The following is a 23,389-nucleotide window of genomic DNA, read 5'->3' as shown; positions in this document are numbered from 1 at the left end:
ATAGTTTTAAGTACATAGTTTTTTAAGTATTTTTTTAAATCTTTTTCGACCGATTATTTTAAACGATTCATTTTATTTTTTTAGTGTTTGATGCATTTAAAATTAAACATTGTTAATGAATCGAACTGTTCATGATGAATCTGAGAAATTTTTGTTGACAAATTCTTGAGATATTACATAAATTAAGAAAGATATTCTTTAGAGCCCATAAAGTCTAACCGCTCAGTGACTCTATTATCAGTAACCATAGTATTAAAAAATGCTTTGTTTCAGTAAAAAATATTATTATATTAATTGCAGATTAATCATTTACACTTTAATTTAAAGCATAATTTCTACTAGGGGTAACAGAAAATTAGAGAGATACATATCAGGCTATGACTGAAGGCCCTTATAATATTATGAGTGAATTATATGACTATCAAAATTTGAAGTTTTAAAATATTTTGCCGAAGAATCTATTAAAGTTGGAATTGCGTAAAATATTTAATGGTACGACCGGAGTTTAACCTCCTGCTTGGAGCAATTTTTAAAAATCGCCAACAACGACCTTGCGAAATGTTCAAAAGCAAAGGAGCAGATGTTCAATTATAGTGCATAATAAAGATTGCCAGCTTTGGAGCGTTATCGCAACTTGGCGAAGAAGGGGGTTAAACTCCGGTTCAACCTATTTAATTATTAAAATTTAAAAGAACATTAAGATTTGCGAACCGGCTGGTCGCCAAAGGCGGCTAGTAATAAATAATCACTGCTTGGTATCTTTTATGCTGCTTTTTGTTGTTAATATTTTTGAAATTAATGTATTTGAAACAAATAAAAACGGAAAAAATACATTTTTTATGAAAATTTCATAAAATTAAATTTTTTTTTGCAAAATAATAGAAAATACAAATATATTTAAATTTTTTATATAAAAATGTTTTATAATGGAATCAAAATAAATACTATTATAAATTATAAGTAATAATAATTGATATAATAAGTAAATTTAATACAAGAAACTTATTTTGTTTAAGAATGTTGTTGCTTGTGCCATGATGGTTTAAATCTAATAGGAAATTCGGCTTCTAAGTTCTAGTTTTGAAGACTGAAATTCAATTCTACAAAATGTGTATGAGTAAATATCATTGAGAGCATATATGTAAGTGTGGCTTGAAATTTGAAGTCTGAGAACCATTTGATGTGTAAACAATGATCCAGATGTCAGCAGTAAGTTCCCATCAGCCTTCACATAATTTCAAAACAAGTGACAAATCAGATTAATATGATACATAAAATGAAATGTTGGCTGACAGTTGTTGGTGTATTTTTTAAAAGATGGCAGGTTTTAAAAAAAAATATTACCAAAAAAAAACTTGTGGTCCTAGTTTTAAAACGGTACGATTGTCTTTCCGCATATTTTTATTTCAATATCGTTGACACGTCACCTTAGTGTTAATGGAGTCATCACGTGTTGTTATCGTCACGAGACAAAAATAATTACATTTGTCACCCAGCATCTATTTGTGTATCATATTTTCTCTTGAAAAATGCAAAGTGAATTCCAAAATTTAACGGATGCGACATATTTAACATATATTACGTGAGCTTAAATGGACTCCATTCTCTGACCTACGTCTTTAGCTTTTGCTATTATTTCTTCCTTCTTGATATCCGGTTGAAGAGTTTAGCATGGCAAGCAGATTTCGTAGACTCATTAAAATAATTAATTCTTCTGCTTTGTTCAACAATTAACTTTTTAATTCATTTGTTTTTATTTTTTGCTTCAACAAGGTACGAAGTATTTAGAATTATAAATCTTCCAAAGTTTGCTCGCCAATAACTGAACAGCAGAAACTTCTTGGCGATTTACCAGGAGTGGTGGAAGTCGCAGAGTGTTAGCATTATTCGAGATCATTGCACCCACAAATATTCGATAAATTTTGCACATGCAATCGACCTCTTATACATGCTAATTGCAGTCAAAAATATTCAGTTATCTCAAATAGCTCAATTTTCTTGGCTTCAATTATGGTCTTCAATTACACTTTAAGTGGACAGGCTGTTTTATGGAAGAGTGCGACATTCTTTTTATTTTTTTCCCCCATTTGTTGCTTAATTCTTGCTCTCGCTACGTGATACGAGTTACGTGCTTGCTCAAGGCAGGTGATTCCAAGGCCAGAGATCATTAAACTAAAGTGTGTGTTTATACCGCCGTGGTTAAACAAATTCTATTGACCATTAAAGCGGTTTAGACGTTCGCCTTTTATCTGGCCTTTTTTTCCTTTCTTTTTTTTAACTAGACATATATCTTTGCAACGTACCGTGAGTAATCTATGAAGGCAAGATAAAGCTTTTCACTTGATAGATAAAATTTCTATTCTATCCTTCTGTGCGTTTCGCAGAAGCTGACTCACATTGGTGAAGACTGTATACAAAAGTGGAAGATGACTAAGGACACAATTTCCTTCCATCAGTGACCCCCTGATGCAGAAGATCACAATTTTGAAAGTGCTTTTATATATTTAGTTTGTGGTGATTTATTATAATTCCATTAATACTATTTTTTATTATATGAATTGGAAAAATAGTTGACTCTTTTTATAAACTCAATCATAATAACTGCCATCATAAGAGCTGGTAAGGTGGGTACCGTTTTTTTTTATAAACCCATTAAAAGTAACTACCATTGCATGATTTGGCAAAGCCATCAACGCGTATTATAACCAAGTTATTCTAATTGATGTTACTTAATTTTATAAGGTATTTAATGCTTATTAGAATCACAGTAATATCAATTACTATTTTCAAAGTTCATTCACGATATTGTTGTGCCAGAGAGTCCATAGGGTGAGTAGAAGTTCCGTTATCAGATGTGTCGTTATAAAGATAAACAACATCTTGTCCATAAAAAGTATATCTGACAGTCTGAATTTGCATCTTTTCAGTCGCCATTCAGAACTCTAAACAGCATCCAACTATTACCCGTGATAATATATGTTTTTTTAAACCGCGCCTTTCAAAATAAAACTTCTGTTATTGATTTTCACTGTCTGAAATCTGCCTGATTCCAGTGCGATTCAGCAGCCTTTTCAAAATGCTTACTTAATTCCTATCAATTGCATGCCGCTTACAAATATTCCTGTTTTGAAGCTGTCCACCACCGATTTGACGTGCCCTTTCTTCCATTTGCCTTGTATATGATATATGAGCATTATGACACAGCTTTGCGCTCAGCATTCCAATATCGTTATGAACTGGAATAAATCAAAGTATTATTTGAAAGGTTAAATTCCATATCCTTCTTACCTTTAAATGTTACCTTTACTTTTGAATACCTACCTACAATCAAAGAATACTATGAATATAGTAGTATACTATAATGATAGTATACTACTGTAGTATAGTATGAATATAGTAGTGTAAAAACTACGAATATAGTAGTATAGTAAAGATAGTATAATATTGTTACGAATCTGTGATGCTGCTTCCCAGCATAGCTGGTTCCATAGGAGGTCCCAGAGCTTGGTGACAAACTTGGCGACTTTGGCGCCAAAATAGATTATACCCGAAACATCGAGAATTTTCCCGATCCGTCCAGTAGGAACCGAGTTACGCCTCGAACGTTCTTGATTGGTTGAGAGGCTTCTAGCCCCGCCTTCCGAGACCTATAAAAGGAAGCAGCCGCAGCTGCCGAGCGGTCGTGAATTGGGTCGTCGTGAACCAGATCGGAGAGTTATAGTCGGAATCGACGGTGAAGAACTCGTCTTCCAGGGACTAGCGGAGCAGCGACGGAGTCGAGCTGCTGTTGTATGCGGCTGTGTATACTGTTGTTGCTGCACGTCTCGGGTGAAGATAATCGTCTTCTGTGCTGTATATAGTTGTCGTCTTTATGCTGTCCTGTGTGTCTTCGTGTAAATAAACGTCGTTGTTTTATTTTCTACTGCCGCCTGCTGATTGAGTGTTCTCCACATCACATAACTCCCACTATCCAAACGAACCCCGGAAATTTCGTAACAATATAATGTATTTTAGTACTATGAAACGATGTTTTTCTCTATAAAACTGTGAACTCTATTCTATTTTATAAATGCAATAAACTCCCAACTATTCGACTCAATGTTGTTGAAGGACAGATCGGATAATAAAAATGCCAAATAGGCTGGTATTGTATAAATATTCAACTTCCAACCCTACTCATTAACCATTTTTGTAAAAAAATGAATAGATTGTAATTTAAAATTTGTTCCCATCATCATTTTATGTTATCATGTTCCATGTATTCCTTACTTTAAAGCACACCATGGCCAGGTTTGATTCTTGAGCCATTAAAATTCATTTTCAAATTCTAACCCTATCCATGTCATAAAAATATTCTTTTTGTATCAAAATCTTCTCTTATTTATATTTTTGACCTCTTAGCTCAAGTCAGTGATTGATAAATTTTGTGTACTTCAAAAACTTACTTCACAAAGAAGGAACTTCAAGAATAACAGTTTTATAAGTGTTTTAAGATATTTTTTAAATCATACATTACAATTAATTTTTCATAATGTAATCATCAGTGTAAATACGTAATCATTTTAGAGTATGATTATATACATTTTCAAGTTTAATATGCACTGAAAAGTTCAAGACAAATTAAATTATTCTTCAGTTTATTATGGAAAAAATTATTTTTTAACTATACTGGATAATTTAGAAATGAACTCCGGCCTAACCAAAGATCTACGGAGCAGAGATGTGGTTATATTTAATCTGTGCCATCTTAGGTAAATTTTTCTTTATTTCGTTATTCATTGAAATGAAACCAGATCCAAAGAAATTATTCAACTTTTGCCTTTTGGAATTTTTATCAGATATTCATGTTTAATTTTTCCCTCCCTTAATTCTTCATCTTGATCTTGTATTTTTAACAGTGCATCTTCTGAAACTAAATCTTCTGCTTTATATATAATTATCTTGGGCTTAGCCTTCAGTAAATAATTTAATTCTTCTCATCTTTCAGCAAAGAATTAGTCTTTACTTCTTATTTTAGTTTTAAAAACTTCTTTTCATTCTAGTAAAATATCGCCTTTGTTAGTTGATCGGATACTCCTAATTCCCACTTAAATCTTAGTGGGCTTAATCGTATCTTGGACATTTTTTAACATCTATTTTTCTTTCTTCTTGCGGTGAGTAAAGCATTGTAGTGGTGCCTTCTTCACGTTTTCTACTTGATCTCCTTCTTTGTTTGACCATGGCAGCATAACTAGGCATTTCTTGTGACTTCAGCTACTGATTTGAATCTTCATCAAATCAGTAGACAATTAATTCAAAATTCAAATTCAACAATTTAGATGCTACAAGCAGTTTTGACATATATTCTGTAGAATTACTGGAGTATATACCCTTCAAAGCTTGACTGGATAAGCGAGTCTACTATTCTACTAATGAATAGAGTGCCAAATCATTCTTTGAATAAAAGAGTGCAGCAACTCTTTATTAAAATTACCAACACTCAAAGTTGATAATAATAAAAAAAATGCATTGTCCCCCCCTAAAAATGTATGTACACTTTGAATTACATAAAAAAAAGTAATGTAAAATGAAAAATTAATTGCCTTTTTAATCAACGTATTAATTTGATTTAAGAATTAATTGAATTTCTATTTTCATGAAATTCTGGTGAGCATAATGTCTAGAGTGAAGCTAGTTTCTTCATACTCAACGGTTCTTATTTTTGATGGTTGTCTGCATTTTTTCCACTTTCATAATAAACCTTTTCCTTTTTAATATCTAAAGTTAATTCAATTTTTGTTGATGGAGATTGTCCAACACTCACCAAAAGTGTTCTAGAAAAATCAGAATATCATCGTTTATTTAGTTTGGTCTGCATGAAATGAAAAAGATTCTCATAATAAATGATTATGTAAAATTGGAGTTCGGTCTGATTTGACTCCTAAAAAAATTAATGGTATGAGTAGTTGAATAATAATAGTTATCGTATAATTTAAATAGAATAGTATAAAAGCTTATATTGAATTTTTTTTGTTGTTATAGGTACAAAAAATTTTACCGAAACTAGCGAAAAAAAATCCCGAAAAATGTCTTGATTCACATGAATTTATAAAGCTTGGATTCCGCTATAATTTCTGGAAAATAGACGTATAATTTATATTCTGATATTGCTGAATATTCGACTGAAAACTTTTTCTGAAAAATAATTATGTTGTTGTTGTGTATGCAACAGAACGTTAATATGCTATCTTAACTTCAAAAATTGACTGAGAATAATAAGAGATGGTAAAGATTATGCTTATTTTATGGTGCATTTTCTTGAATTGTAATTGCAATTTGTTGGTCAGCTTGTAATGCTTAAGATTTCAGATTAAACTTAAATGATAAAATCCACCAGACAGTTGATTATTTGTCGTACTTTTCTTTTTATGCTCTGTAAAGAACATTCTATATCATATTTTCGAATAGAAATTTTCCATTCCAATTTACTTTTTAAAAAATATGGCGACTTATATTTGATGATTTCTTTATTTTTCTGACTTTGAAAACATCTTTTTCTTGTACTTCGAGGTTATTTTATGTTTTTATTTGATAGAACCAAAAACATACGTAATTGGATGTCATTTTGAAGAAAAAGAATTTTCATATAAGATCTCCAGATTACAAGTTCATCATCTCCACTGTGGAATTTACATATGTTGTCACGCATTAGCTTCCTGATGATAGGGCAACGCAGGAAATTAGTGGTCCAACACTTAAGAGTACAGTGGATTTTGAAATAAGCAAAAATAGATGAAAACATGCATTTTTTTTTATCATTTCATCACCAAAATATATGTTTATATTCAATTAAAATAGTGTTATGAAATTTATTGTTCAATAAAATAAATATTTGAAGGGTTAGAAGAAAAAAAGTACATATTACCTAATGATTTTTCTCAAAATGATATTGTAATTAGATTTAAATATCTTAGAAATGTTCCAAGTGTCTTAATTTTTGAAAAAATTAAATGAAATTGATAATAAAGATTTCTGTCAAACATTAAAAGAAAACAGGGTATGCATTTTCGGTTTCGAGTTCTTTTAACTAGTCAGTTTTAGTTCAGAAAAACATAAAATTCATATGAAAATTCAGTAAGTATGCATAGAAATATTTCTAAAAAATTAGTATTTAATTGGAATTACAAAATCATTTACAGTTTCGTTCCAAATGAATTTACATTGGATAATTTAAAAAAAAATAATAGAAAAAAATTAAAAATTAAGTCGTTTGGAATATTTTAAAAATTATATATCTTATAAATTTTTTAAAGTAATATATTTCACTTCAAAAGGTTTTTTTTAAGAAATTTGACGTATTTATTTTAATACATATGCATAAATAATTTCATAACCCTAATTGAATAATTCCCAAAAGTGTCTAATAAAGTCCACTGTCACCTTAATTTAAATAATTGATAAATTTACTGATATTAAAGCAAAAAATAGAACTAGGCTGATTTGTTTTTCTCTTACATTAACACTGTTAATTTACTCGTAGTAATAATACTAATCTTATATTATTAATTTACTTATAATTCAAATATTACGATTTAGATAAAAATACATATTGGACGTGTTCCTTTCTTGTATGATGTAATTTGGACAAATCAAATGTAAGGAGAACCCAAAGAAAATTCAGATTTTACGAAAATTCGAATAAAGAAATTTCAGTTTAGAAATGAGCGTAAATAGAAGAATATTTTAGCTGAAAATAGTAGTAAAAATGTATTTCCAATCTTTAACTGTTTTGGTAAATAAATAATGCATTATTAATAAATAGATAGTAATAAATAAAATCGTAGAAATTAAAATTTAATTAAAAAACAATATTTTTTATAATTTTAATAATAAATAGTTTAATAATTTATCATTATATAGTACTGCTAAACTTTACAGTAATGATTATTATACAGCAAATACAAAAACTTATGTAATAAAAGGAAAAAATTCAGAAGTAAAAAGAATTTTTTAACTCTCTTTAATTTAATTAATTTTAACTTCGAATTAACAAAAATAAATTTAAATTGTAAGCTGTATTTTAATACTGAGTTGATAAGAAATTCAAAAAATGTATTCGAATTAAAAAAAATCGTATTAAGTTTCACTATATTAAAAATTAACGATTCAAATTATTTTATTTATTTACTGAGGGATCCACTTTCTTTTTCTATGGGACGGAAAAATCCAAAAGGCAACACTGTTGTAACGTGTAGAATTGCAGTGCTCGAAACAGTACTAACTATAGCTTGAAGAATATTAAACGGAACACAAGGAAGAAAAAAAGGAAAGGACTAAAGCTCATGCTTATATTAATGCAGGCTATAGAAGTTTCTATTGGATAAATTTCGTACACTTTAGGAATGAAAGGATGCATAATTGTTAATAAAATTTGTAATATCATAAAGAAAATTAATTAAATTAATAAATCGAACATTTTGGGTCACATGGACATAAGTAATTCCAATGAGGTTTTCTTTAATGTGGCTATCTTCATGCATAAAATTTAAATGCGTGTTGTATTGTTTTTCTTAACTTCTCTATTTTTTATTTATGAATACTAAAAGTAGAAACTTGATTGACTAAAGAGAAAATACTCCTTAGCTGTGAAAAATTTTAATCGTACTCAATTTCCACTGTCTTCATAATCTATAGATGAAGATATCATCTATATATATATATACAATGAAATACTTGTTAGCTATTCCATCGAATGATTAAAAAAATCCATTTGTAAAAATTCCACAAATAACTTTGAAACGCACGAAAAAGAGAAGCTATTATTTTTTGCCTCGTGACTGTTTATTAACTGTTTCATAGCTCAAATGAAACTTTTTTTACCCTAATGCGTGCGTGATAGAAAATTAACGCTACCACACTGCCTCATTTCTAAACAAAGTATAACATTTCATGACAGCTGGTATGGTATCTACTGAATTGTTTTGACTTTTATTTTTTTAATAATGAACTTAGCTTTCATAGCTTTTACACGAGGTTGGCGAGATGTCATAAAATTCTAGAAATAACATTTTTACTATACTTGTCAATGCGTATTTCATGAAGCAAATCGTATTGATAATAAAAACGGACACTATTCAGTGTTTTTGATAATTTTATTTTTCATTACTGCTATTTGTATTATTTATAAAACATACGACTCAGATATTTCCGTTAGAAGCTTCAAGATTCTTTTTTTAAATAAATGTTCATTATAGTAGATGAATTGAATTGAACTCAAATTTTCAGTTCTATCATGTTACACATTGTTAGTACATCAACACTAAAATGCAAACTAAAGTATAAGTCTTAGCATTTTTAAGAAACTGAGATATGAAAGCATAGAGAGATATGAAGGTATGGAAACTTTATGTCGTTTAGTTTGCTTACATTTGTTGTTTTGTTCAAATAAAAAAAAAATGTAAGGAATTTTTAACAATTTTTGGCAAAAGTTTAAGCATTCATTATTCTCAACTCTTATATTTTTTAAAATAAGATAATAAATATGTGTCACTCTTGGAATTTAGTCTTAGAAATTCGTAAAATTGCTTTCAGAAATTGTTATTAATAATTTAACATTGTGTTTGGTTTTTTTTTAATATTTTTCACCACATGGTGCACATGTTTACTGTAAAAAAATTAAATTGTACTTTTTACACACAATATTTTTATTTTATAAGTATCTGATTCAGAATCTCATATTTTCAAAGACAAAAGTTAATTCTTCAGAGATGTACTACAACAGATACTTTCTTCGTACTGTGCTGCATACTAATGACTATAAAACAATTTTTAATCAAATAATCAAATGAAATACAGTATCTACAAATGAGTAAACTGAAGAGTCTATTTTGTATCTCATTTTATTGTTACTCAAAAACATTTCTACATTTCTTTTAAATTCTTTCCTCCAGAATATCTAAACTCATGCTTTTATCCCCAACATTTTAAATCAAATTAAATTTTCAGCAGTAATAATAGTAAAAGATACAAAATCACGAGCGATAAATTACAAAGTTGCAAAATTTCTTTTGCCTTTAATGCATTCAATTCTGTAGTGAATTTCATTTAATCGACATTCGTCTCTAAATATAATATTTCTTAGTTTTTTTACTTTTTTTCTAAATACAGTTTCATTCTAAGAATAAATTCGCCATAATTATAATAACAAGCAGTAAGCTGCCAATACTATTTGTTTTATTAACGAAGAGCTTTTAAATATTGCGTTTAAATCTTACTCTATGATTGATTCTTTTCATAATTTTTCCATGCAGAAATTTATTATTTCTACAAAATGTGTTCGGAAATTGAAACTTTAATTCGTACAGAACTGTTTTATTTTATTTCTCATAATCTTTTTTTTTTTTTTTTTTGTATATTTTCTAAATATATCGTCCATGTTTTTGGAATATTGCGACAACACAAAGAATTGTGCTCAGACCAACTGACCAGCTCTCTCTAAATTCTTCAAAGAATATTTCTGATTCATATATGAGAATGCTTTTAATATCAAAATGTCATTACTATAGTTATTCCTTTGATCAAGTTCTTGTATATTAAATACGCAATATTATCAAAAATATCATGATTCACAAGGTATTTAAATCATGAATATAGATGTTTTAATGCAAAGAAAAAATTTTAATTTTAAACTATATTTACATTTATAAGATTCTGTTTTCCCTTCATTTATGACCATTTTTCTCCCTATCTTGAGTTGTGTTCAATTATATTTATGTTTTTCATTTACATGACACAGTTTCGTCAGATTCACTAAAGAATATAAGATAATAAATGATTAATCTTTTGGTATTGAAATTTTATTTGTGGCATTAATGCTGCGTAAATTACAAGAAGCGGTACGAATACTACATCTATTCTTTATCCTGAAAGAAAAAAACCCTAGAAATTTAATTCAGGAATTAATTTGGTAAGAAATAAGATATTATCGACGAAATCTCACAAGAAATGAATTGGATTTAAATACACTGGAGTTGCATGTCATATTCCACAGTTTCTAAAGTTGTAACATTTAATCAATTTTGTTTTGGTTTCAAACTTCATTCATTGGATGCACTTACATAAATACGAATAAGAATCACGATTAAATAAATATCAAGAAAAATCGAGAGTACTTTTATAAAGAAATGATGAGAAATTGTTTATGGCGCAGGTGAAAAAATATTACTCGAAAGAAAAAAGACACAATGAAAAACCAGAAGTCTTTTCTAAACACAGATGATGTCCCTGATTCGCATATAGCGCAATGATGTTATTGAGCATTCGTCTTGCAATGTTAAGTGATTAAAAATTAATTGTAGGCCAAAAAAATAATAAAAATCAGTGTAAATATGTTCACAGATTACTCCTCTCTAGATTTTATAATGTAGAAATGGTGATTCTGAAATATAACCCATAATAAATACATAAATGGCATTAATTATAGTCGATAATAGTTTTAAAAAACGGCATTAGCAACTATCATTTTTGATAGTTGCCCGCTTGCTTTTAAATGATATGCAATCAGTATACAAGATTTCTACAATAATAATAATAGAAATCAATCTTATGTCTTTTTATTACTAAAAAAGTTTATTTATCAATAAAATTTGATTCTTTATTTTGCATAAATTCAAGTCCATTAATTCAAACAATACTATTAGAAAAATTGTTATTATTATGTGAGAACATAATGTTGTTTTGGTTAGGGGTTTTGAAACTCGAAATCGCGTAGGCAATGAATAAAGCATAAATGGAAATTTTTATCATCATCTTTTAATCGCATATATTTTTTACCTGCTTTTACCAGTATTGCATTATTATTATGTATGCTTTTTTGAAAGCAGATGCGTTTTAAGAAGGTTTACCTGCTTTTACCAGTATTGCTTTATTATTACGTATACTTCTTTGACAGCAGATACGTTTTAAAAAGGTTGACGTAGAACTATGACATCATAGATGTAATTTCATTTCAATATCGGTCAAGCTCCAAAACTTTGTTTGCCAGCTAGAAAGTTTAAAAAAATTATATATATATAGATAGATAGATAGAGAGAGAGAGAGAGAGAGAGAGAGAGAGAGAGAGAGAGAGACCGAGAGAGAAGTATCGTGATTGTTTCAAACCGGTTTAAACTGGTTAATAACTTAAATTAATTAAAACAAATAATGACTTTAAAAATAATAATGTTCTCACATGATAACTTGAAATTTGCAATAGTAGATTTCATTTAATTTTTCTTTTCCTAATTTCTTTATTTAAAAATTCATTTGCCAAAAAGTACGCATTACAACAAAAATTATACGGGTTGTGTTTTTTTCCATTCTCGCTTTAAATAGAAAAGAAAGAAACACGTAACAAAGCATTGTACTTATTTTCCTTCTTTGCCAAATTCATCTTCTTTGGCTTAACAACGTAAACATATTCATGTTCTATTACACTATTTTTAATAAACATTTCTTGAAAGAAAAGTAAGGAGTCTTTATTGTTCTCAGATCTGAGAGCTGTAAATTACGATCAACGACATTTCGAACAATATAAATGTTTTTAGTGCAATACTGACGCAGAATTAATGATTCATAAATTAAATTTAGCAATTTGAAAAGACTTTGATTTTGCTAATTTGCTCTACATAGAGTATTAAAAATCTGGATTTGATATGGGATAAGTATTAAAAACGTGAAAATAGGAGCAATCAATGTTTTCAAGTAATAGATATCAAGTACGCTTCGCCATTTTAATTGGGAATCAACCGCGCATTTCGAAGAACAAAAAGAAACCTACCATAGAAAAAATTGTAGGATGACATGCGCAGTTGTATTTGGGATTGTGACGTCACGTAAGTTGATGCGATTAATTCTAAAAACAATGTTTGCTGCATATGGTAAGTAGTCTTGCATTCGTTTATTTATTTTTCTTTGAAACATGTGTAGTGAAGGAAAGTTTATTTAGAGATAAAATATTACTTGTTTTATGAATTTGAATTTTTTTTGAGCATCCATTCATTTTTAAGATTAAAAAAAAAAAGAATTGCTTCTGATTTGTGTTTTTTTCTTCCTTTCAGAACCCACAAGTTTTTGAAACGGAGTGCCCACACACGTATTTTGGCTATCGGCGGCTTCTTTTTGTCAATACCTCTTTTTTTCACAGGTAAAGTATATTATTTTTCAAGTCCAAATATCATTTGCTATATAGCTAAGGGTAACCAAGTTAAAAAAATGCATTAATATATTCTTGACATTTCAAATTGCCATCTTCGTAAAAAGGAAAAATTACATATATCCATATATCGTCAGTATACTATAGATGCTTCCTGTGCATTATCCCATCGAATATACCCGGACACTTTCGAATTTATATATTTTTTTTTTTCGAATCTTTATAGAAAGGCTGAACAACTATAATTGAACTCCGAATTTATAAAGAATATGGTAAAACTCATATTCTACAATTAATTATCGATAACGAAGACTTTTAGGAAGAAATTGATTTGAGCTACTACGTTTCACAGATAGTTGATATGATGTGCAATTCTCATAAATGGTTTTGTTTGTCATGAGCAATATTTATATGCATTTTCTTAAAAACATATTAAGTATTCGAGAAACTATAAAGGAGTTAGTAAAAAAATCCCTAATCGTTATTTTCTCTTATTCGAGGTATGTAAAGAGAAAGTATTGTTATCACCAAAATATATATATATCGAGATGTTGACGGATCTTCACATTTCAGACCTTTCTGAATCCGAAAAATACAATTTTTGGAATATGTCTTTCTGTTTGTCTATGAACACAATATCTCATAAACGTTTTGAACTAAATGGCTAAAATTCTTTATAAGGTTTCTATTCAAAATTTGCAGATTTTTATCGTATTTTGAACGAAATCCATTCTGAAGATGTATATCTGTCTGACTGTCCAAATATAAATTAGCATTATAACTACAAAATTAAGAAAGAAAAATGGATAAAATTTGGTACACATATTTAACATTTATCCAACAAATTTATCAAATTTGAAGCCGTCAAACTTTGACTGTTTATCATGAAACCTTTCACAACCATGCAAATCCGATAACTTTAAAACGCATTGACTCAAATATGTGAAATTTAGTATTTGATTTCGTGTCTACAATTATTATTCTGCAACAAATTTAGTTTTAATTGATAAAAAAGGCGCCTAAAGCTCGTATTCGGTTTTCTGGTACTTGCATGTTAACAGCATCCCAGCGGTTAATCGTCAAAGATTGCATTCTCTCTCTTCCGCAACTATTTTTCACCAATGTCATAAAGTTAATAATACATGAGTACATAAAGAAAGCATGCGAGAAAATTTCTGGAATACCATTCCATTTAGATCTCTATGCTCTTTTTATTAATACCAATGTAGTTTTCAACAAAACATACGAAACTTACCTATAACAGCGAGCCATTTTTACATTATATTGAAATTGAAAGCAAATGCTTTCAATATCCTAGGAAAAACTGAACATTTGTAGTAAATAATTTTTAGATGCATATATGCGAAAACAACATGACTTTTCTTTTATAATTTCACAACTAAACATATATTGTAACTTTTTATAAAAATTCCATGTGGATTCAGAGAGATATTTGCAGTGCAGGCAGCGTGCTGAATTTCAGTTGATCTCTAAGATAAACTAAATGATTAAGATTCTTTTAAAAACTGATATTTTTTTTAACTTGAATCATCAAATAGTTATCCTATATTGTACAAAATCGATAAACGTGCTTAATACCGCTGCGCCTGACAAATTATCTGATTTGACTTATAGATAACTAGTCGCCTTTGGCGACCAGCCGGTTCGCCAATCTTAATGTTCGTTAAAATTTTAATAATTAAATATTTTATGCAATTCCAACTTTAATAGATTCTTCAGCAAAATATTTTAAAACTTCAAATTTTGATAGTCATATAATTCACTCATAATATTATAAAGGCCTTCAGTCATAACGTGATATGTATCTCTCTAATTTTCTGTTACCCCTCGTAGAATTTATGCTTTAAATTAAAGTGTAAATGATTAATCTGCGATTAATATAATAATATTTTTTACTGAAACAAAGCATTTTTTTTAATAATATGATTACTGATAATAGAGTCACTGAGCGTTTAAACTTTATGGGCACTAAAGAATATCTTTCTTAATTTATGTAATATCTCAAGAATTTGTCAACAAAATTTTCTCAGATTCATCATGAACAGATCGATTCATTAACAATGTTTAATTTTAATTGCATCAAACACTAAGAAAATAAAATGAATCGTTTAAAATAATCGGTCGAAAACAGGTTTAAAAAAACTACTTAAAAAACGATGTACTTAAAACTATAAGCATATACAAAAAAATATATAACTAACATAAATACAATTTAATTACAAAAGCATGCAACTAACCTAAAAATAATTTAAATCATCCGTTGATAACGGTTGTCATGGCAACAATCAGAATGCGCATGCGTGAATTTCCTCGCCACTTACGGTAATGCAAATGCGTGAATTTTTCTACGCCAGTTGAGGTAACGCTACGCAGACTAGACATTTTTAATTTGATTGAAAATGATTAATCCATTTAATGAATTTTGAAAATGATTAATCCAACCTCAGGTGCATATTCCCGACCTCTAAGGTATACATGTACCAAATTTGGTAGCTGTAGGTCAAATGACCTGGCCTGTAGAACGCCAACACACACACACACACACACATTGAGCTTTATTATAAGTATAGATTAGCGCATCATAAATAATAATAAATTTTATTGTGCTTCCCATTATTTTCACAAAAATTATAATTATAGCTTTACGTAAATTAATACGGTCTATGTCAGGGGTGGCAAACCTTTATGGATCAACGTGCCATTTTTTCTAAAGAAATATCTAATGAGGTATAGATGTGCCGTCAAATAATTTTGGCCTGTGATTATTGGGAAGATAACAAAACTAAATACTAAAAACTAAAAACACTTTATTTACTACGAAAAAATGCATTTTGCACTCTATAGTAGTAAATGTTTTAATTATACGTGTAATTTAAATTAAAGTAACATTAATGTGACTTCTGTTGTTGCAGATTAGAAAACAAATAACTTATATTAGGATTGTACGATGTTCAGAATGCACACTGAATTGGAGTCATCTGCCAACGGTTTCTAAGCTAGTCTTTAATGTTATTCTTCTCTGAAAATGACTCACAGGCATAAATGAAAATTTGCTTAAAATAGAATGAGCCAGCTTCTTCAAACAGTTAAATGTTTGAATCGAATTCCATGTTTCTAAAATTTCGTTACTGGCATTTTTACTTATATTGCTTGTTAACCTTTCTGTTTCAATCAATTCCAACTTTTTTCTGACTTCAATAAATTTTTGAATCCACATTGAACTAGAATGGAAATCAATCAGTTGCATTTCAAATTCTTCGATTGCCAACCAATCGAATTGGGACAAATTCAGTTTATCAGATGAAGTCACATGCAAGCCGTTCTGATCGGCGACGTGCTCCAAATATTGTGTGTGATTAAAAACATCCAGAAATTCAAGACAGACGGAACAGGAGTCAAATCTATGGTATTCCGTTGATCCGACAACAAAACTTAAGTCATCAGAAACCATCATTTAATTCCGATAACTTATCATCAGATTAGTCATCAGCATTAAATAAATTTAAAATATTGTTACGTTTGGCTTAACCTTCAGATACATAAATTAATAATAGGAGGTAGAACACCTCTTTCGCTGCGATGATGACTGCTACTCTATGAGAAAATCTACTTTATATCATTTCTGTCATTCTTCTAAAAGAAAATCGTTAAGTTTTGTCTCAGATGGGGTCATTATGCTCCTACTTGATTTCTGTCTTCCAGGTTATCCTATAAATATTAATGGGATTTACTTCATATTTATAACTGCACCTCATTTTACAGAGTAATGTGCACATATAGGCTAATTTTATAGCGTATTAGGTTACAATTGTTCTCCAATTAAAATGCGAACCAAAAGAGAGAAAAATAAGGTTTACAGAAACATTTATGTGATAAAGTAAGGTCAAAGGTATCCAAAGCTAGATGGTAGCTTTTTTTTTTTTTCATTAATAATTGTAATTTGGAGAATAAGACAAATGTATCTTTTATTGGAAAGGATTAAAAACGCCGTACATAAAGGGATCAGAAATAAGAATTTTAATTATTGCTTTTAGCTTAAAAATTAGCAATCTGTGCTAATATAAAAGTAAACATTTATCATATTCAACGGGAGTGCTCTGTATTTGGATTTATCGTACACTTGCTTCATCTGATACCTTTTGTGTTTAACTTCGTCGTTTAACGAAAAGAATTCGAAGGTATATTTTGAACCTCCTCCCTTTGGCTGATCGGATTCTATATCAAATAAATATCTACCATTTTGTTGTGATGGTAATTTTCTAAAATAAAATCGATCTTAGTTCGTTCTGGTTTCGAGTTATCAAGTTCGCACGCACGGATAGATAAAGGTCAAACAGTCCACTTTAAACGATTTTGGTTCAAAATCTGATGTAGATGTACGAATTTTGTGATAAACTCATGTGCTAAATTTTATCCGTCAAGTTCTTTGTGTTAATGAATTATCATATTCTCACATGCATATGGACTTGTTTATTTTTACGATCCCCAAGTACATTTAGTAATTTCCAGATTACGCCAAGATAATGGGCTTACTTGCCGATTTTTCAGATAACGCCAAGATCGCTAATCTCTATTATGTTTAATATGTCAACATTTCTTCAAGATGATTGCATTGCAGAATTTATTTAGTGATTTTCAGATTATGCTAAAATCGCCAAGCTTCATTGTACTACTCTGCTTTGTTTTTGCTGATTTTTCGCCAGGGTCGTAAAAATAAACAAATGCCTAAGCTGATGCATTTCTCAGTGACAGTCAAATTTATTACAAATTTGAGTTATCGTGTTCTTAGACGAATATGAATCTAAAAGTGATTGTTTAGATTCAGAGAGTAAATCTCTGAAGAATCTGATGAATCTCCGCTTTACTCCGAAAAGCGGATATTCATCAAAATCTCGAAGCATAATTTTGTTCAATCACATTACTTTCTATACTTTGTGTGCCATAAAGTTAAAAAAAAGGTATTTGCCATGTAGCAATTCAATTTTGTTAGACATGAAAATACTGAACACAATTACTTTCTCATTTTGTATAAAACATGACTTTTGTTTCATGTTGCTGTTTTTGTTGCTTCCCAAAACGCCCAATTGTCATTTTTAATTCATTCTGAATACATCGCGAAGCTACAAAAGAACTATGTGAATAATAAAATGAAATTGAGAGACCTTTTCAAATCAGCGCTTAGTTTAGAGTTTCTTAATTTCTACCGAAATAAATCTGAAAATTTAGCAATTACTGTATTTTCAAATATTGATTTTGAAAAGCAATGATATATATAATACATTTAAGTATTTTACGATCTTCGGCATTGTCACTGTGAGATCCCTCTTTTGATAAATTGGATCACTTTTTTTTCATATTTCAACACAATTTAAAGTTAAGCAATAGGTTCATTATTTATTTTATGTTTATTTTTTATTCTGAGTGAATTACACTTTATAAAGAATTAATATTTATTTAGTATTTAATAATTCATCAAATTCTGACTTAACAAATTTATTTATTTGTTAACTAAGCTAATAATATTTATAAACATCCTGCTTGTGATCTCTCTCAGTCAAATGACCCTAGGTAGCAACCAAGTCTGCCTAGTAGTTTAGTTATATTCAGAGGCGGCGTTAGCAGGGGGGCAAGGGGGGCAATTGCCCCCCTGTCGGCAACCGCTTGCCCCCCCCCCCCCGTCGGCGATAGATTGAGAGTTTCGTCGGCAAAATTTTTCACTACTTCAAAATGGTTGTGGAAAAGCACACATTCTCGAATATGAAAATTTAAAAACCATCTTAAAATTAATATGTTGTAAATAATTAAGTAGCTGTTAAAGCGGTTTGATTATGTTTGGTAAAATAATCAATAGGGTGGCAGGTCAATAAGATGCCGCATTTTGAGGACGATTTTTGATCGCAATTATCTGATTATCTGACTATGAACGCAATTTGATAGATGTAGAAGCTAAATTTACAGATTTGTAGGCTTTTGATTGAAATGTCGTTCATCAAGCTTCTAATTAGCATTACTTTTGGCAGTATATCCGACAGGGTGAATAAGTTATCTCATTCTGCTGACTATGAACTGAATACGATGGAAGTTCGCTAATTTTCAGACATCTTGTGTAAATGTTCATTCGGCTAATAATTTGCATTACTTTTGGCAGAATAACCGACAACGTGTCAAGTGAGTAAGAAGTCACATTTTTGCCGATTTATATTTGTCTTTCGGCTAAGATGTTATCATAAGTTATGAAAAAAAAATTTTTTTATCGAGTACTTCGATTATTTGCAAGTGGAATTATTAGGGAAAAATACTTTTATATTGCACAAGATATAGGGCCGGCGTCCTGGCATAGGGGTAGCGCGTCTTCCCCGTGACCTGGGCGTCCTGGGTTCAAGTCCCGGATCGGGCATGGTTGTTCTTCATCTGTTCTATCTGTGAGATGTGTGAATGTGCCCCCTTCTAAAGAGGGGTTGTACAACCGAATGTGATGCGTGAGTAGCTAAGACATACTCTTGGCCCTAGTTAGCGCTACTAAAACAAGAGACGCTCCCTTGATTTAAAATCGTTGACTTCGTCAGCGAGCTTGTCCATGGCAAGTGCCATTATAAACATGAATAGGGCGATAGTTTTCTCTAATTCGGAATTCAATGAATCATTTTATGAGATTTTAGATTATAAAATGAATCATTTTTTTATCTAATTGTTATTTCTTCGGTGATGAATTGGTAAATTTATTTTATTTTACTTCACTGAGAATTCTCTGATTAAAATCTAGTTTATGGCTAAACTAAATTTAATAAATACTCTTTTCTCTCGATACTCTTGTGTTTTATGCATGCTAAGAAGAGTTAGGTTGCTGTAACCAGGTTATGTGAATTCATTATAAATTGCTGGAATAAGTAAATTTTATTATAGTATATTATTTAACAGTAAAATATCTTTTTTATACAATCTAATTTACTGGCTACAATTATTAAAGAAATATTACCGACTGAAAATGACGACAAAAAATAAATATATATGTTATGGTAGCTTTTTAGCTACGCTAAGAGCTTATCCAAGTATGCACTAAATTTGTTAAATAAATTACTACCTAAATTCTTAAGATTCTGCATTCAGTATTATAACTATGCAATCGGAAAAAGTATTTTTAAAAAACTTCTTTTACATTTTTTAATAAATACTCTTTACAGTAAAATCTATATAATTTCTGGTGCTTCTAAATTTTTAATAGACTTTAAATAAAGATATCTTGATAAAATGATAATGTCTTGATTAAAATATTTATTCATAGAATATTCATATATGATATATTAATACCTTGACATACGAATTTACTTAACTGGTACATCTTATTAAGGACAATTATTATTATTTTAATTCCTAAAATAATATAAAGTCATTTGAGGCACTGATGAGTTTTCAAGTGATTTTTGCATTTTAAATTACTCAATCCTTTCACTTAATTGTAGATTAAAAATTTAGTAATTCGATGCGCGATCCAGACTCGTCATTGTATACGAAGTGGTTAAGAAAAACCAATGCATGCAACTGAGGGGATAAAAATAATTTTTTAGAGGTATATTAGCTTGCAATAGCTTCGAGGGAAACAAGTACTTAACCACAAGAACACGTGCTTAAAAATGAAGATAGAGGAGTTCATATTCTAGATCTAAATGTTTTTTTAATAAAACGCTTTGTCTTTTAAAGTCTGATAGTTTTTTAGCATATACATAATACATGGGACATCTAATGCTTAAGCCACTCATTTTTCACACGTTCATTTTTCAATCTTACATAAAATAGTTAAGTTTGTACATATCTTTACAAAATATCTTCCCAAACTTTCTTAAGAAACATCATTGTATCTTTTCAGCATTCTATATCGTTCGTGTCCGAATTATATTAAATTTTTGTTGTATGCTCTCGCTTAATCGCCTCGGTTTCGAAATATATCTGAATTCCCTCTCGTTGTTGCAATTCTTATAAAAATTATTTTAGGTAGGAGACTATACAAAGGAGGGGGGGGGAAATCGGTTTTTGGCGAAAGCACTGAATATTCCATTTTATTTATCATGCTGGATTTCTAAAAAATTTCTTTTATAAAACTTTTTGAATATAATTTCTACATTCATTTTAAATAGCTTCCATGATGAGAACATGTATTTGTTTAATTTACAATGACACCGCATTCTACCTCAGCCTGTGTTTCTATCTATATACTGCAATCTAGAATAAATATAACTGTATTTTTTCCAAAATTAGATCTTAGTGCAAATAAATCTCATGAATCTCATAAAAATATAGATTCAAATATTGACAAATTTTTAAAGGTCAGTAAAAAAAAAAAAAAAAAAAAAAACTGAGAACTTTTTTTTTTTTTGCAAATATCTTTGTAAATTTTTATTAATGAAAGAATGGTCAGTATCTCAATAAAAAAATAAGCTACAAAATACTTAATTTCCTTTAATTAAATGTAAAAATTAATCATTATGTGTTATTTTCTAACCAAATTAGGGAAATTGTGATTGCCCCCCTGTCGGATATGTCTTGCTCCCCCGTCGGCAAGACTCTACCGCCGCCTCTGGTTATATTAATGTCCCGTTGTAAAACAACACTAGGGCTATTTTTGGGACGGACCCCGTAATTTTGAACCACGGTCAGATGACGAGAACGACACCTGAGCTGGCACCCCATTTTCACACCACACCACACCACATTAGCGGGAGGACGTTCGGCATGACGGATTTAACGTGCAACAGAGCCTCTTACACGACGGTTCTTCGGTGGAATCGGATCTCGAACCGGAAACCCTATGGTTACAAGCCGAGATCTTACCACCTGGCCACCGCGGCCCTGCCTAGTAGGAAATTCACTACTAATATAATTAATCTTCAGTATCAAAGAATATAATTTTGATTTTGATGATGATGTCGTGTCCGCGTTACCACGGAAAGGGGTGCAGTAGCTTCTGAGGGTAAAGACCCCTGAGCACCTGAGGGCAGAAGTCTGACTTCTAGCTCGTATGAAGATGAAACTCACACATTCGCTAGCACAATCCTTTTTTACAGAAGGGCACATTCACACACCTCATAGATAGAGCACAGATGAAGAACAACCATGCCCGAACCGGGATACCGAGATCACGGGGAAGATGCGCTACCCCTATACAAGGACGCCGGCAATTTTATTTTTTAAACATATAATTGAAATTTCGACATCTGAAGTAACAAACTTTTACTTGATTCACTTTTAGAACCAATTGGATTTAAATTTCGCATTATGGGTGTCAATAAATTAAAAAACAAATATAAAATGTTCATCATCGTACATAAAAGTAAATTACTAGTAATCAAAGGAACACCCATAATTGTTAGGTATAGGAAATAAGTTTTACCGACTGGCTCACGAATATGCAAATATTTTTAGATACATGACAACCATCTAAATCTCACAAGTCGATAATAAGCGTAGAGAAATGCGAAAAAAGATATTCATAAGTATTATGTGCATGATTTATATTGTTTATCTTGATGGAGCAAATCATACGAATCAAAGAATATATGTAGACGATTTCACTCGTGAAAATATTGTGGTTAAATTAGAAGAACGTTCTGTTAGAAATGCTAATTAAAAATTCGGAATTGCCAATAGCGTTGCTGAGTGGATATGGAAAAGATTTTATGAAATTGAAACAGTTACCAGATATCATAGTTCTGGTCTATCAGTCAATATTTCTGAGACACGTCAAAAAGGCTCGTTATAGAGAGGTTACAGTTGAAAAGAACTGTTATATAATTACTGCTCAAATGGCACAAGTGATAAGACCAAACACAGTATCATGCCAGATGGTGACAAAATTAAATTCTATTGCTTTGTTTGTTCGTGAACTAATTAGATGTGTTTCATTGAGCAATTCCAACAGAAAAAAAAGAATTTGAGTAGAATTGTGCTACCAAATGGCAAAAGTAATACGAAAAAGAACAGACATTTGAGAATTACGCCAGAGGATGACAAAATTAAACTATTGAGTTAATATCTGGATTGTTAAGACAAGATTAAGCCCTATTGGGTTAATCTTGTCTTAACAATCGGAGATTGTTTGTCCGTAAATAATTTAGATCTGTTACTTTAAACATTGCAAACGGATATAAGGGATATGAGTATTATCCTGCTACCAATTGGCATAAGTGATACGAACAAGCAAAA

At 30.0% G+C, this 23,389-nt stretch overlaps 1 protein-coding gene across 4 annotated transcripts in view; it reads left to right on the top strand.

The window, feature by feature from the left end:
- The window catches only part of LOC129960092 (uncharacterized), a 118,773-nt gene that overhangs the window by 93,012 nt on the left and 2,372 nt on the right, over positions 1-23,389 (top strand). For all 4 annotated transcript variants that reach the window (XM_056073212.1, XM_056073203.1, XM_056073230.1 and 1 more), the window contains exon 3: positions 13,077-13,162. In XM_056073212.1, coding sequence (XP_055929187.1) covers positions 13,077-13,162 — 86 coding nt within the window. The remainder of the gene's footprint in view (positions 1-13,076; positions 13,163-23,389) is intronic.

This window comes from Argiope bruennichi, chromosome 2, assembly GCF_947563725.1.
Source record: "Argiope bruennichi chromosome 2, qqArgBrue1.1, whole genome shotgun sequence".
NCBI lineage: Eukaryota > Metazoa > Arthropoda > Arachnida > Araneae > Araneidae > Argiope > Argiope bruennichi.
The sequence above is the reverse complement of the archived record's forward strand: the minus strand, read 5'-3'. Positions and strand labels throughout refer to the sequence as shown.